This window comes from Phyllostomus hastatus, unplaced genomic scaffold (genome assembly GCF_019186645.2).
Source record: "Phyllostomus hastatus isolate PE091 unplaced genomic scaffold, TTU_PhHast_1.1 phas_contig_1162, whole genome shotgun sequence".
NCBI classification, from domain to species: domain Eukaryota; kingdom Metazoa; phylum Chordata; class Mammalia; order Chiroptera; family Phyllostomidae; genus Phyllostomus; species Phyllostomus hastatus.
In genome coordinates this window covers 10,383,676-10,397,243 of record NW_025333537.1, presented here as the reverse complement: position 1 = coordinate 10,397,243, position 13,568 = coordinate 10,383,676, and the positions used below count along the sequence as shown (strand labels likewise).

Here is a 13,568-nt window from a genome sequence, read left to right as displayed (position 1 = left end):
CGTGGTGCCTGGCAGTAAGTGCTCATAGATGCCATCGTGGCTGCCACTATTGTTGTTGTTGTTATTTTGTCCTCACCCAAGGGCATTTCTTATTGTTTTTAGAGGAGGAAGGGAGAGAGACAGGCAGGCAGACATCAGTGTGAGGGAGAAACACCAATTGGTTGCTTCCTTGTATGTACGCTGACCGGATCGAACCTGCAACCGTCGGTCCACAGGCTCCAACCAGCTGAGCCACGCCCATCACAGCATCATCACCATCATCATCATTCTCATCATTCTCCTCTTGACGTTAGTCGGGATTAGTGGCTGTAAATACCAGAAACTCATCTTCACCAGCGCAAGCCAACGGGGGCGCACGGGGGCTCACCCAGAAGCAGGCCCGGAACGCGGGGGCACGCACACATCAGGGACCCGCCGGCCTGTCCCGTCTCCTTCCGCCGTCTCCGTGCGGGCCTCACGCCCAGGCACGGCCTCCCTCCCAGGAGGCAGACGTGGCCTGCGCGGCGCCCCTCGATCCGCTGAGCGAATCCCGAATCCCGAGCTCAGAGAGGGACTCTTCTCGCGCCCTGTCCCCGGGCAAACCGGCCCCGACCGGCTCTGGCCAGGCGCCCTTGCCGGAACCCAGCCCTGGGATTGTCGTTGGCCAGTCGTGGCTCACGTTCCCCAGCCACGGGGACAGCGAAGGAGAAGGGCGGTTCTCCAAAGGGAGTTGCTGTTGTCAGGGTAGGAATTGACGCGGGAGACGCAAAAGCAGTAAGGACACCTCCGGGTCGCCCCCGCTGCGCCAGACAAGCACAGCCATCCAGGGCGCCCGCTTGCACGGTCTGGAGCACGGAGACGCAGAGAGGGCCCGGGCGTGGCCCGGTGTCAGGCTCCAGAGTGAGGGGGTCCCCTATCCCCTGCCATCGGCTGCCTGGGCGCTCGGGCCGTGACTGATGCCTGTTGATACAGCTGCCTGTCGCGCCAAAGCTCAGGCACCAGGGCGCTGGGCCCCAAGAGATAAAGTTCAGCCTCATCCAGCGGGCCCTGCCCCGTTGCTCCAGCCCTGATAACAGCCCGCATGCAGACCAGCCCTCACCGCTTGAGGTCCCCAACTGATGTCTCGGCCCTCAGGTGGTAGGGCTGGGGGGCCTGGCAGGGCACAGGGAAGTCCTTTGCGCGGGCTTGTGCCTCTGAACCCTCCCTAGTTCTGTCTGGAGTCTGGAGTCACAGATCCTAGGATGCAGAGCCCAGGGCTGTCAGACTGTGTTCAGGGCCAATTTTCAGATGTAACTAAAGCCTCTTGGTTTCTTCATGGCCCCCATATGTACTAACGAATCACAGGTAGGCCCCTGGGCTGCTCCCGTCCAACCACAGCTGCTGCAGACAGGCGGGTCCCCGCTCAGCTCTCTTCCCTGTGTGGACCTGGAGCCGACAAGCTTTTCAAGTCAGGTCCTGATGCTGCTGCAGCTCTGCTATAAAACCCTCCATAGCTCCCCAGTGCCTCGAAGTGCAGCCCTCACCCCCAGCCTGACACTCGAGACCCTTCAGGGAGCTAGGAACAGCTGTGTCGGGGGTCCCCAAGCCCACCCCCAGGTCTGATGGTGCACTGGGAGAAACCACAGGAGCCAGCAGAGAGCCCCACTCGTGGCTGAGATGCATTACAGCAAAAAAACAAAAACAAAAACAAACAAACAAAAAACCAGCACAATCGGCCCAGGGGACAGGCACATGGAGGTCGCCCAGGGGAAACCAGGGGCCAGCTGCCCAGGGGCTCCCTCCAGTGGGGGCGCAAAGGACGCTCTTCATTCCTCCAGCAAGGGGCTGGGAACCGCTCTCTACCAGGGACTCACGCCTGAGCCTGAGGGTTTGGGGTTTTTACTGGATGCTGGGCACATAGGCCCCCCCTGCACAGCATGCACCAGAGTCCCAGAATCGCAGCAGGGAAGCAGGTGCTCAGCATGAAGCACGCCGCTTGTGGGCCCAGTGGGCCACAGACCTCCCGTAATGCCAGCCCCCCTCCCCTGGTGCCCTCTCCCTCAGTGGGGCCTCCTGGCCTGTGAGCTCCTTCGGCTCTGGGTTCCTCAGTGGGAGACCTCGGCCCAGGGGCGTGCGGTGGGCACAGGCTGGTGAGGCATTCCGGGTGGGGGACGGGGCAAAAGAAGGAGGAGGAGCTATCTTGCCTGCCTCCAGAGCTGCCCAGAAAACAGAGGAGAGGAAGAGCTGCCTGGCCTGGTGGGTGGCTTCCCGCTCCGGGAGCACAGGGGCTGGACTTGGGTCTCTGCCCTCAGCAGGCCCCCACCTCAGGGGTAGGGGGCCCAGGCAACCTCTTGCCGTTTGTCAGGTTTTCTCCTCTGGAAAAGCAGAATGCTGGGCTCTCCGGTCCCTGAGGTCATTACTGGCCACAAAGATCTGCTTTTCTGTATGTTTTCTAATGGGCAAGTGTGGGTCCTGGCCAGATGCCTCAGTTCGTTGGAGTGTATACACCAAAAAGGTTGTGTGTTCAATTCCCGGTCCAGGCACATACCTAGGTTGTGGGTTCGATCCCCAGGCAGGGCGTGTACAGGGACCAACTGACCGATGTTTCTCTCTCACATTGATGTTTCTCTCTCTCTCTCTCTCTTTCTCTTCTCTCCCCCTCTCTCTAAAACCAATAAACATATCCTTCAGTGAGGATTGAAAAAAAAAAGGCTGATGAAGGACATGGTGGGAACCAAAACGCAAGAGGGTAGAGGGTCGCAGCCCAGTCAGGGGCCCAGATGGTCAATGTCAGGGCTGCTAAGCGTTTCCAGGCAACGAGGACACTTGATAAAGCCGGTTCCCTGCGAGGAGGGCTCAGCCACAGAGCCTTCGGGGACTGGGGCTATCGCGGGCCTCCGCAAATGCCACGGCTGGCCAGCAGTCACCGCTCCACCTTCCAGGGCAGGGGGACCTGAAGACTCGGTGCTGGGGTGCTGGGGAGAGCCCCGGCCTCCCTGCTCCCAGAGCCGTCAACTCCCCCCACCCGCCACCCTGGAGAGACCAGGACCTGGGCCCCCAATCCCAAAGGAACATCATGAATCATAACCAACATCGGCAGAGACCCCACTGGCACCAGGTCGGCTGCAAAGACTTCGGCGTTATCTCGTGGAACCCCGACCACAACTGTTCTCGCTCTCGTCTTACAGATGGGGAGACCGAGGCCCGGGGCTTTGGTGACTTGCCCCCGTCACAAGGGAGGTAGCAGCTCCAGAGCTCCGACCCCACACCTGAGCCTCTCCCCACTGTGGAATGCCACGGAACGCAGCCCTTTTACCCAAATACAAACCACACACTCGCCGTGGAAACGGGGCCTCCAGACCAGCCCCCAGCCCCCCTCGAATCCTCCCTGGTTACGAATTCCGGAGGCAGCACTGCACAGGCAGCCTGGCTTTGGCTTCCAAGCTTTGGATCCTGGGGGGCAGAGTTCAGAGTCCAAGCCCAGGGTCCTAGAGAGAATGCGCCCCTTGGCTTCCCGCCACGGCCCCTGGGCAGGCCACGCCCTATCTCTACGCCTGACTGCATGGCCCCGTCCAACGGGCCGGACCAGAGGCTCACGGGCCCAGGAGCTTCCAGGGAAGGTGCCAGCGCCCACCCCCAGGACAGCCACGGAAGCCAGAGGTGGAGCCCGCTGGGGGTTAAATACCCCCGCCCAGGGCTCCTCGGCCTTTTGTCCCAGTGTCCCCCGAGGGAAGCACGACCCAGATCCGTCATGGTAAGTGCCTGCCTAGGGCCGCGGCAGCCACGCCGGGGTGGCTCCCAGCAACACCGGTGGCTGGGCGTCCAAACCTTACCGTCCTGTTCTTTCTCCTTAGACGTCCTACAGCGACAAAGGACAGAAGGTGAGCAGGAGGGCCGGGTGGGGTCAGGGCCCCGGGGCATGGGGGTGTCCGCAAACACCAGAAGAGGAATGTCTACAGTGGGTTTGTGACGTCCAGCATGTGCGCTCAAGGTCGTCTCCGCCCGCCACCCCCCTTCCCCAACACCGAGCTGCCCTCCTGAGAAAAATGTCTATCTCAAGTCCCTGCCCACCTCTCCATCCCGTCTGGAAGTTCTTTCTAAGATCCAACTGAAATCCGTGTTGCTGTGTCAACAGGCTGTAGCGCTCTGTGAAACCTGGGCAAGCCTCCCAAGCCTGGCCCCCCCCCCAGGAGCTCAAATTCCCCAAGAGAGCCCCGTTTTGTGGCTTGGCAGCTGGGGCAGGGGGTGGGGGGACAACAGCAGTGACCCATGTCCAGGGACTCAGCTCGCCCCCTCTCTCCTCCTCAGCCCGAGAGAGGCCGATTCCTCCACTTCCACTCCGTGACCTTCTGGGTGGGCAATGCCAAGCAGGTGAGGCCAGGGCGAGGTATTGGAGGAGGCAGAGGGCGGGCAAGACGGCCTCCGGACAAGCCTGTGATTGGCCCCTGGGAGGGGCGGGTCAGGGCCAGGGCCGGGGCATCAGTGCAAGGCAGGACACTCTGGGCCCTGCTTACACAATCGGGGCGGACCCCAGCAGGAACCTCGCTGGAGGCCTGCAGGGGTCAGAGAGCAGCCGGGCTGCCAGCAGGGGCCGGCACGATGGGGCAGCTGAGCTGGGGGGCAGCTCTCCCCGGGGGCGCCAGGCAGGCGCCTCGGCCCGCACGAACCCAACGCGCTCGTCCCTCCGCTCCAGGCCGCGTCCTTCTACTGCAGCAAGATGGGCTTTGAGCCGCTGGCCTACAAGGGCCTGGAGACGGGCTCCAGGGAGGTGGTCAGCCACGTGGTCAAGCAAGGGCAGGTGAGTCCCCAGCCAGGAGCACCGCTCGTCCAAGAGGCCTGTCCCTGTCTTCCCGCGGGTCCCCGAGATCCCGGAGACTCTGGTGCCTTTGGCTGAAACCCGGAGACCAGGAGGCCCTTTGCCCAGGCGGGCCTGGCATGGCGAGCAGAGTGCTGAGGGGGTGGGGTGCGGTGCCCAGCGGCCCCTCTGCCACACACAACAGAGGACTTCTTAGTTTCGTCTCCTCCTCCAACGCTGGCCTCCCACGTGTCCGGGAAAAGTGACCAGAGGCCCCGGGGTCAGAGCCGGAAGCCCGAGCAGTGCCCTGGCCCCGGGTCCCGGAGCTGTCTGTCCCCGAGGAAGGCCCGACTCAGGCCCCTGGGGCACAGGAGAAGTCCCCAGTCCCTCAGGACCAGGGGGGACACTGAGGCAGAGCAGGGGCTGCAACCCGGGGCCGGGGACCCTGCCTGCCTGGAAGGCTAACCTGGTTCCTTTTGCCGGGGTGGCAGGGAGAAGGGGGTGGGGTGCACCTGCCCTCACTCAGGGGAGCCCCAGCTCACCACCCCCCTTTTCTCTGCATCCCAGATCGTGTTTGTGTTCTCCTCCGCTCTGAACCCCTGGAACAAAGGTGCGGGGGGGGGGCGCCCAGTGGGGTTGGCGGTGCTGGGGGTGGAGACCCGGTATTGTGGGTGTGGTCAGGGATGGGGGCACGGCAGGGTGCCGGGAGGGGGCCTCAGCCCGGGAGGGGACGGAGCCCAGCAGCCTGGGAGCACAGGTGAAGGTCCGTGACTCCAGTGCCGGCCCCCCCCACCCCCACCCCCCCCACCCTCCCGGCCACAGAGATGGGCGATCACCTGGTGAAACACGGGGACGGAGTGAAGGACATCGCGTTCGAGGTGGAAGATTGCGACTACATCGTGCAGGTGAGCCCGCACCTGGGCCGCCGCGGGGACGCAGCGAGAAGGCTCTCGGCCTGCCCTCTGTCTGCATCGAGTCCTGCCTCTGTTGGGGCCAGGGGACGCTGCCGTGCTGAGCGACACACGCCTGAGGTCCAGGGACACCCGGCCTGACCGTGTGTCCTCTCTCTGAGCCTCTGTTTCCACAACCGCGACATGGGCATAAGCCCAGCACCCGGCCCAGCACCCGGCCCACCGGGCTCTCGCAGCAAGGCAATGGGAGCGGAATGGCCGCTCGCGGAGCACGACCCTGAACCCAACGCCGTCCTCGAGGGGCAGTGCGGGCGGAGGCTCAGAGCTCAGGTTCCGGAGGCAGGTGGCCTGGGCCTGAACCTCATTAGCTGTGCAACCTTGGGCAACTGACTTAGCTTCTCTGTGCCTCCGTGTCCTCACCTACAAAGTGGAGACGATGATGGCCCCTTCCACAGAACACGGCTGTGAGGACTGGAGGTTAACACCCACGGCGGTGCCTCCCGTGTGATAGGAACAGACACGCGCTAAGTAAGGCTTACCGTGTGCATGCGTGAAGTACGCGTGTAAGGCACTTGGCAGAGGGTCTGACACAAAGTGGGTGCTCAATTAATGCAGCTCATATTCTTATCGAACCGCCCTTTTTACAGATGGGCAAACTGAGGACTGGGGAGGGAAATGGGCCACAGAGTGAGTCAGGAGAGGCAGGACAGACCTCCCCCCAACCCCTACCTGGTTTGTCGCCCACAGCCTCCACTCTGGGCCTGGGCCTCAGTTTCTCAATCTGCCAAATGGGCACTAGGCATGGGTGTCGGGGGCAACGGCAGAAGCCGGCCAGGGTTCCTGCCTGGGGCTGGAGCGCGCAGAGGCAGTCCAGCAGGAGCAGCGGGCTGGGGCTCCGGGAAGGCCCAGACCTGACCGCCCCCCTACCCGTCCTCCCGCAGAAAGCCCGGGAACGGGGCGCCAAAGTCATCCATGAGCCCTGGGTGGAGCAAGATAAGTTCGGGAAGGTGAAGCTTGCTGTGCTGCAGACGGTGAGTTAACTTCAGTGCTGCGCGCCCCCCCCACCCACGCTGTTAGTGCCCACTAAGATGCCAGGACGCCCCTCCCCCACCCTGACTCCTTGTGTCTGGCCACCCTCGGGCTTCAAAGCACAGACTGTCCCCTCCTGTGATGCCTGGCCAGCGCACATAGGCCAATGAGGGCTACCCGCCACCCTCCTCGGGCCTCCCTTCCTCCCCAGCAGGAGTCACATCGTAGGGACGGAAGCTTCAGGCAGGGACTTTGAAGGAAGCAGAGGGACTGGATTGGGGGAGGGGCTCCACCCCGCACTCGCTGAGTGACTTTAAGCAAATCGCTGCACCTCTCTGACCACGTGGAAATGAGCGAGGACTGGGGTTGGACCCCCTTGTGCGGTCTGAGACGGTGCACCACCTACCCCTTCCGTGCCTCGGTTTCTCCAGCTGTAGCCCTCCGAGGGTTATTGTAAGGTCGAATGAGATCACCCGTGTACTTAGCCCCGAGCTCAGCGGTGCCCGGATAGTGCCCACACCAGCGAAGATCACCGAGTGGGTGCAGCACCTGTGCTGTCGTCACACAGAGACAGCCACGGGCCCTATCTTCTCAAGGTTCAATATACCTTACAGATGGTTAAGACTAAAAGCGCCCTTTGGTATGATTTGACTCAACATCCTCGTCATTCTCCATCAGGTCCGCGTGTTTTTACCGCACCGGGCACTGACCCGGGTGTGGGAGACACAGCGGTGGACCAGAAAGTGTTTTCACGCCCTCTTAGAACCTCGGGGTCTGTGGGGCAGAGAGACTGTCAGAGAAGTCCTCAAATGGCAGGCTGCAGCTCCTTCCCGAAGGGGGAGGTGACCTGCCCGAGCTGACACCACGAGTCAGGGTCCGTCCCGGGCAGGAGCCCGGGGCTGCGTGGGCGCCGCGAGCTGCGGCCCGGCTGGGCTGGGAGGGGACTCGAACCAGCCAGGCTGTCTTCCGCCCGCAGTACGGTGACACGACGCACACGCTGGTGGAGAAGATGAACTACACTGGCTGCTTCATGCCCGGGTTCGAGGCCGTGGACTGCAAGGACCCCCTGCTCTCCAAGCTGTGAGTGCTGCTCAGGGCGGGGCGGGGGTGGGGCGTGAGGCCTCTTGGCTGCGGGCTCCTCTGCAAGGGTGAGGCGTTGCGAGCCTGCTGGGGTGCCCCTGCGGGTCCCCAAGGGTGGCTTGGAGATGTAGCGCAGAGGCTAAGAGCGCAGGCTCTGGAAGCAGGCTGCCTGGGTTCAAATCCCAGCTCTGTTACTTCATGGTCACTGAACCTTGGCAAGTGACTTTATTTCTCCAGACCTCAGCGTCTCCATCTGCAAAACGGGGCGAGGAAGGGGCGTAGGTGCTACGTCATAGTGAGTTAATGCTATTATTGAGGGGCCAGGGGGGAGAAGGGTGGATTTAGGGAGTGACCTTCTCACCCCCTAACTGAGCCCCTGCCCCAGGCCCCAGTGCGGCCTCGAGGTGGTGGACCACATCGTGGGCAACCAGCCCGACCAGGAGATGCAGTCTGCCTCCGAATGGTGAGCCCCCGGCTGGCCCCCGCCGGGCCCCTCTCGCCTCGGGACGCCGGAGTGGGAAGGAGGGCCCCGGGTGGTAGGAAGCGAGCCCGAGGCCACCCGTTCATCTTTCCCTGTAAATCTGTCCCCACGGAGACCAGAGGATAGAAGGCCCGAAGTGGAGAGCCTTGGGGAGCCGGCACAGGGCGGGTGTCCCAGTCCAGGGGGGCTCAGAGGGAGACCGTCACCACCCTGCCAGCGCCCTCGTGCACAGTAGCAGCCAGTGGCCCTTCTGGAGGCACCTGCACCCGCGGGAGCACTTCCTTGGGGGGGGGGTGGTTACAAGGCTCTCTGTCCCCCTGGAGGGGAGCTGTCACAACAAAGGTACACATCCGTGACGTGTGGGATGGGCATGACGGTCCGTTTCGGAGCCCGCTCGGGGAACCAATTCTGGGAGGGGGAACCGAGGCCGGGCGCCGGCCCCAGAGCCGACGTGCCCTTCCGGCCGCCCCACAGGTACCTGAACAACCTGCAGTTCCACCGCTTCTGGTCCGTGGACGACACGCAGGTGCACACAGAGTACAGCTCCCTGCGCTCCATCGTGGTGGCCAATTACGAGGAGTCCATCAAGATGCCCATCAACGAGCCGGCGCCGGGCAGGAAGAAGTCCCAGATCCAGGTGGGGCCGGCCGCCCTGGGGCAGGAGACGGCAGGGAAGGGGGTTGCGGGCTCTCGTGGGGACGGGGCCGATGACAGGGGTTCCCTTGTCGCCCCCTCGCAGGAGTATGTGGACTACAACGGGGGCGCCGGGGTGCAGCACATTGCTCTCAAGACCGGAGACATCATCTCGGCGGTGAGAAGCCCGTTCCGGGCCCTAATTCACCCCCCACTCAGCCCCAGAGCCGATCTCTGCAAAGTGGAGTCCAAGCTGCGGAGCAGCCCCGGGCCCCCTGCTGGCCCCGGGGGCTGACGGGGCCCCTCCCGGTTCCTGCCGCCCAAGTTCAAGCACAGTTCCTCCCCGGAGGGCTCAGCCTCTCCTCGAACAGCGAACAGCGCCCCGGGCTTTAGAAATAGCAAGTGCCAGAGTGGGCACGAAGCCTGGGTTCTCTCCCCGGTTCCACCAGGGACTTGTCTCTCTGGGGGGTTTGTCCCCCTCCGTTGCCGCACCTTGAAAATGAGGACGTTAGGCTACAGGATCGATTAGGTCCTCTGAGCCAAATCAAATGTCCTGAGTCTGTGGCTCCAGCCCCTAGGGAGGCTGGGTCCTACCTCTTCCTTAAATGGCAGTTTGGCAGAGTGGGCAGGAGCCTGGACTGTCCCATCAGTCTGGCCCAACCAAAACCTCATTGCATGGCCCAGCCACTTCATTCATCCATTCACTCACTCACTCACTCAACAGATGGTCACCGAGCACCGACTCTGTGCCGGCCGCTGTTTCAGGGGCTTGGGAGCCACCAGCCAACCAGACAATAGTCTCCACCCCTATGGAGGCAGAGGAGAGAGCTTGTAAAATAGGTGTCAGATAGCAGGGAGCGCTCGGGAGGAGAACGAAGAGGGCAGTGGGGGAGGGAGGGAGTGGGCGGGCACTGCGGTTTAGGGAGGGTGGCCGCGAAAGGCCTCGTGGAGAAGGACACGGTGGAGGGTGCAGAGCTGGAAGGAGCAGGCTTGGAAAGGGAGACGCATGGGGGTGTCTGGGGGAAAGCACCCCAGGCAGAAGGCACAGCCAAGGCGGAGGACGGCTGGAGGAACAGCAAGATCACGTGGCTGGAACAGAATGAGCGAAAGAGAGGGTGTAGGAGACAAGGTTAGAACATCGGAGGGGGAGCCGATGGTGAGGACTCAGACTCTGAGATGTGACCCCACCCTGGGGGGTAAGAAGAGGACTGACGTGACTGGTACTTTAATGAAGAGCACTCTGGTTATGAAGTTGAAAATAGATACTTAGTCTCTTAATGCCTCAGTGTCCCCAGCTATGGGGACAAGGTCATCCGAATGCGCCCAAAGATCGCTGCAAGGACATAATGAGGCAACACACAGGGCTTGAGACAGGTGCACGGTGAGCATCTCATACACATTAGTGGTTGCTGTTCTTCCATTGGGACCCACAAGACCCCGAGGGGGAGGGGGATGAGGTCACAGTGCACCCTGGCATTTTGGGGAGGCCAGGACAGGGACCCTGCCTCCTCCTGGCCCAACACCTCCACCCGTCTAGGGGTGTTGAGCGTGGAGAGAGACGGAGGCCAACCTTGACCTTGCTCCGAAACAGATTCGCCACTTGAGAGAGAGAGGCATGGAATTCCTGCATGTCCCACCCATGTACTACAAACAGCTGCGGGAGAAGCTCAAGTCGGCCAAGATCCAGGTGAAGGAGAACTTGGACGTGCTGGAGGTGAGGCCGCAGCGGGCTCCTCGGCCAGCCGGCAGGACAAGCCGACTTCCATCTCGTCCCCCAAGCTTTGTCCAGACCTCTGACCTATAGGAGGCACCCAGACCCAGAGGAAAACCAGGCCAGGGCCCGCCAGTCACAGGACTTTCATCCTAGTGGAGAGACAGATGACCAACAAATAAATAACACAAACACCACCAGAGAGGGACAGAGTCATTGCCACCCAGGACGTTAAAATAGGCTATGGCAGAGAGCGACCTGGGACCACTTCACAGGAGGTAGTCAGGAGGGAAGGCTTGTCTGAGGTTGCGACATTTCCGTGAAATCCAGATACCGAGAGAGAGCTGGCTGTGTGGAAGGCTGGGGAAAGGGTGGTTCTGGCAGGGGGAACGGCGAGTGCAAATGTCCTGAGGCAGCAGCAAGCTCCCAGGGCCCGAGGAACAGAAAGGAGGCTAGAGTGGGTGGAAGGGGGGCGTGCGGCGTAGGTCGCAGAGGTGAGCGGGGGCTACCTCCTCACGGAGGCTGTTCAGGACTTTGGAGTTTGTTTTCCTGTGGCCAGAAACCATTGTGGGCTTTTTTTGCTGTTTGTTTTGCATAACATAAATCACTCCAAGAGCACAGTTCAGTAGTTTCAGGGTACTGCGCAGCCATGATCAAAATCAATTTCAGAGCATCTTCATCTCTCTAAAAAGAAGGGGTATGGCCTTAGCCATCGCCTACCAATCCCACCGTTCCACCGTCCCCTGTGACCTAGGCAACGCTGGTCTATCTTCCGTTTCCATAAATTTGTCTTTTCTGAGCATGTCATACAAATAGCATGACACAATAGGTGGCCTTCGGTGTCTGGCGTCTCTCTCTCAGCATCACGTTGTCAAGGTCCATCTACGTTGTAGCTGGTGTCAAGGCCTCGTTCCTTTTCATGGCCGAGTAATATTCCATCGAGTGAATAGACCACGTTTTACTTATCTGTCCATCTGTTGATGAATATGTGGGTTGTTTCTATTTTTTGGTTGTTTAAACAACGCTATGATGATTTGTGTACAAGTTTTTGTGCTGACATGTTTTTGATTCTCTTGGGGAGCTCCTTAGGAGTGGAATTGCTGGGTCATAAGGTAGCTCTCCGATTAATCTTTTGAGGACCTGCCGGAAGGTTTTCCACAGTGACTGTTTTCCTACCATCAACCTAGGAGTGCTCCCATTCCCACTGGATGGTTTTAAACAGGGAATGGCATGATTTGGTTTTTGAAAGATCCCGCTATGTCTGCGGGGAAGATGGATTGTAAAGAGGCGAGAGCGGAAGCATGGAGACCTCAGTGGAGGCTACAAGGGTGGTCCAGGCCAGCAGTGAGGGTGGCTTCCCCGGGGAGTGAGTCAGGGGGTGGTAATAGGACAGTTGGGGGCTCTATTTTGAGGTGTCTGGAACTGCTGGGAAAAGGGGTCTTTTCTTGGCTTAGGGGGTGCAAGAGCCCCTTCCTATGGACTTTCTAAGGATGCTAAGGTGTGAAGTGAGAGGAGTGTGTCAGCCTGCCCCCAACCCAGGCCCCTGTCCCCAACGCAGGAGCTGAGAATCCTGGTGGACTACGACGAGAAAGGCTACCTCCTGCAGATCTTCACCAAGCCCATGCAGGACCGGCCCACGCTGTTCCTGGAAGTCATTCAGCGCCACAACCACCAGGTAGATGCCACCTGTCCCCAGCAAGCCCAAGGGAGCCATGCAGGTTAGTTAGCCCGATTGTCTTTCTGGGCCTGCAACTCACCTCCTCTCTTCTGCGCTAGGGCTTTGGAGCCGGCAACTTCAACGCACTGTTCAAGGCTTTCGAGGAGGAGCAGGCTTTGCGGGGCAACCTCACCGACATGGAGATCAATGGGATAGCGCGGGGCATGTGAGAGTCTAGCCTGAACAGCCGAGGCCCCGCCCACCCGCCATTGCACGACAGGCCACGCCCCCTAGTTCTGGAGTACGCCCACCCCACAGGATCGGAGAGCCAGCCCTTCTTACTGGCCATCCCCTTTAGGCCCCGCCCACCAGCCGGTCCAGGACCCCAGGGTTCCGCCCACCTCCTGGTGTCCCCGGCCTCTGCGGTTCTCCGGAATAAAGAGGACCGGGATCCCGCGCCGTGTCTGGGTGTCTGTGCGGGGCAGGAGCAGTGACGCCATTTGGCGGCCAGGGGGCGGTAACACCGCAGAGGAGTCTGTGTTAGGGGTTCGGAGCACCGCGGCAGCCGAGGAGCCGGGTGCAAGCGCTTTGCTAATGGGTCGGCGCCTGGCAGGGGAATTCTGGAACCAAGGGAGACTGAGGGCTTACACTCTAGCGGGGAAGGCAGACTATGGTTTCATGGAGTGGCACATGCCATGAAGAAAATAAAGCGGGTGGTGAGATTGCTGGGAGCGGCACTAATTTTCATCGAGGGAAGGTCTCTCTGGGGAGGTGACATTTGGTAGCCAGCGTGGGAAAATCTGGGAAAAGAGCATCCCAGGACGAGGGAACAGCACGAGCAAAGGCCTTAAGGTGTGACTGCGCTTGGCAGCAATCTGTCTGGTGGTCTTATAGTCTCTGAAGATGAGCCATCCCCGGTTTCGCTGCCCTGAACCCAAACTTCTGGACAGAGAGAGGGGAGAGTGTTAGGGGAGGGTCTTTGGGGAAACGTCCTTGCTCCGCAACCACGGGACACGGTTTCTGGTCTGAGAGGTGGATTGGGCAGGAGGGATCTGAGCCCCCAGCACAGCGGTGCAGCTCTGGCCCCCATAGCATTGCTAGTTCATACTCAAGTGTGAGTGAACCTTGCAAAAGAAGGACACAGTTGGGAGGTGGGAGGAAGCTACTAGTCCTAAAACTCTTGGAAGGAATTTTTTCTTCAAAACCAGACAAGAGGCGGTGGGGGCAAACTGGGTCTCTCCTTCCTTCTGCATCTGACGTTTAATAGCCTCCTTGAAGACAACTCAGAAAAAAGGAAAAAAAAAAAAGACAAC

The 13,568-nt window shown here is 60.8% G+C and overlaps 1 protein-coding gene across 1 annotated transcript; it reads left to right on the top strand.

Moving 5' to 3' along the window:
• Positions 1-3,642: 3,642 nt before the first annotated feature.
• On the top strand, positions 3,643-12,711 carry HPD (4-hydroxyphenylpyruvate dioxygenase). The gene is made up of 14 exons (XM_045844984.1): positions 3,643-3,712; positions 3,813-3,839; positions 4,267-4,329; positions 4,652-4,756; positions 5,321-5,363; positions 5,576-5,658; positions 6,606-6,695; positions 7,670-7,773; positions 8,159-8,236; positions 8,729-8,891; positions 8,994-9,065; positions 10,479-10,601; positions 12,157-12,273; positions 12,375-12,711. Exons 1-14 carry the CDS (start codon positions 3,710-3,712, stop codon positions 12,483-12,485), a joined length of 1,182 nt encoding a protein of 393 aa, XP_045700940.1. The 5' UTR covers positions 3,643-3,709; the 3' UTR covers positions 12,486-12,711.
• The last annotated feature ends 857 nt before the right edge of the window (positions 12,712-13,568 follow it).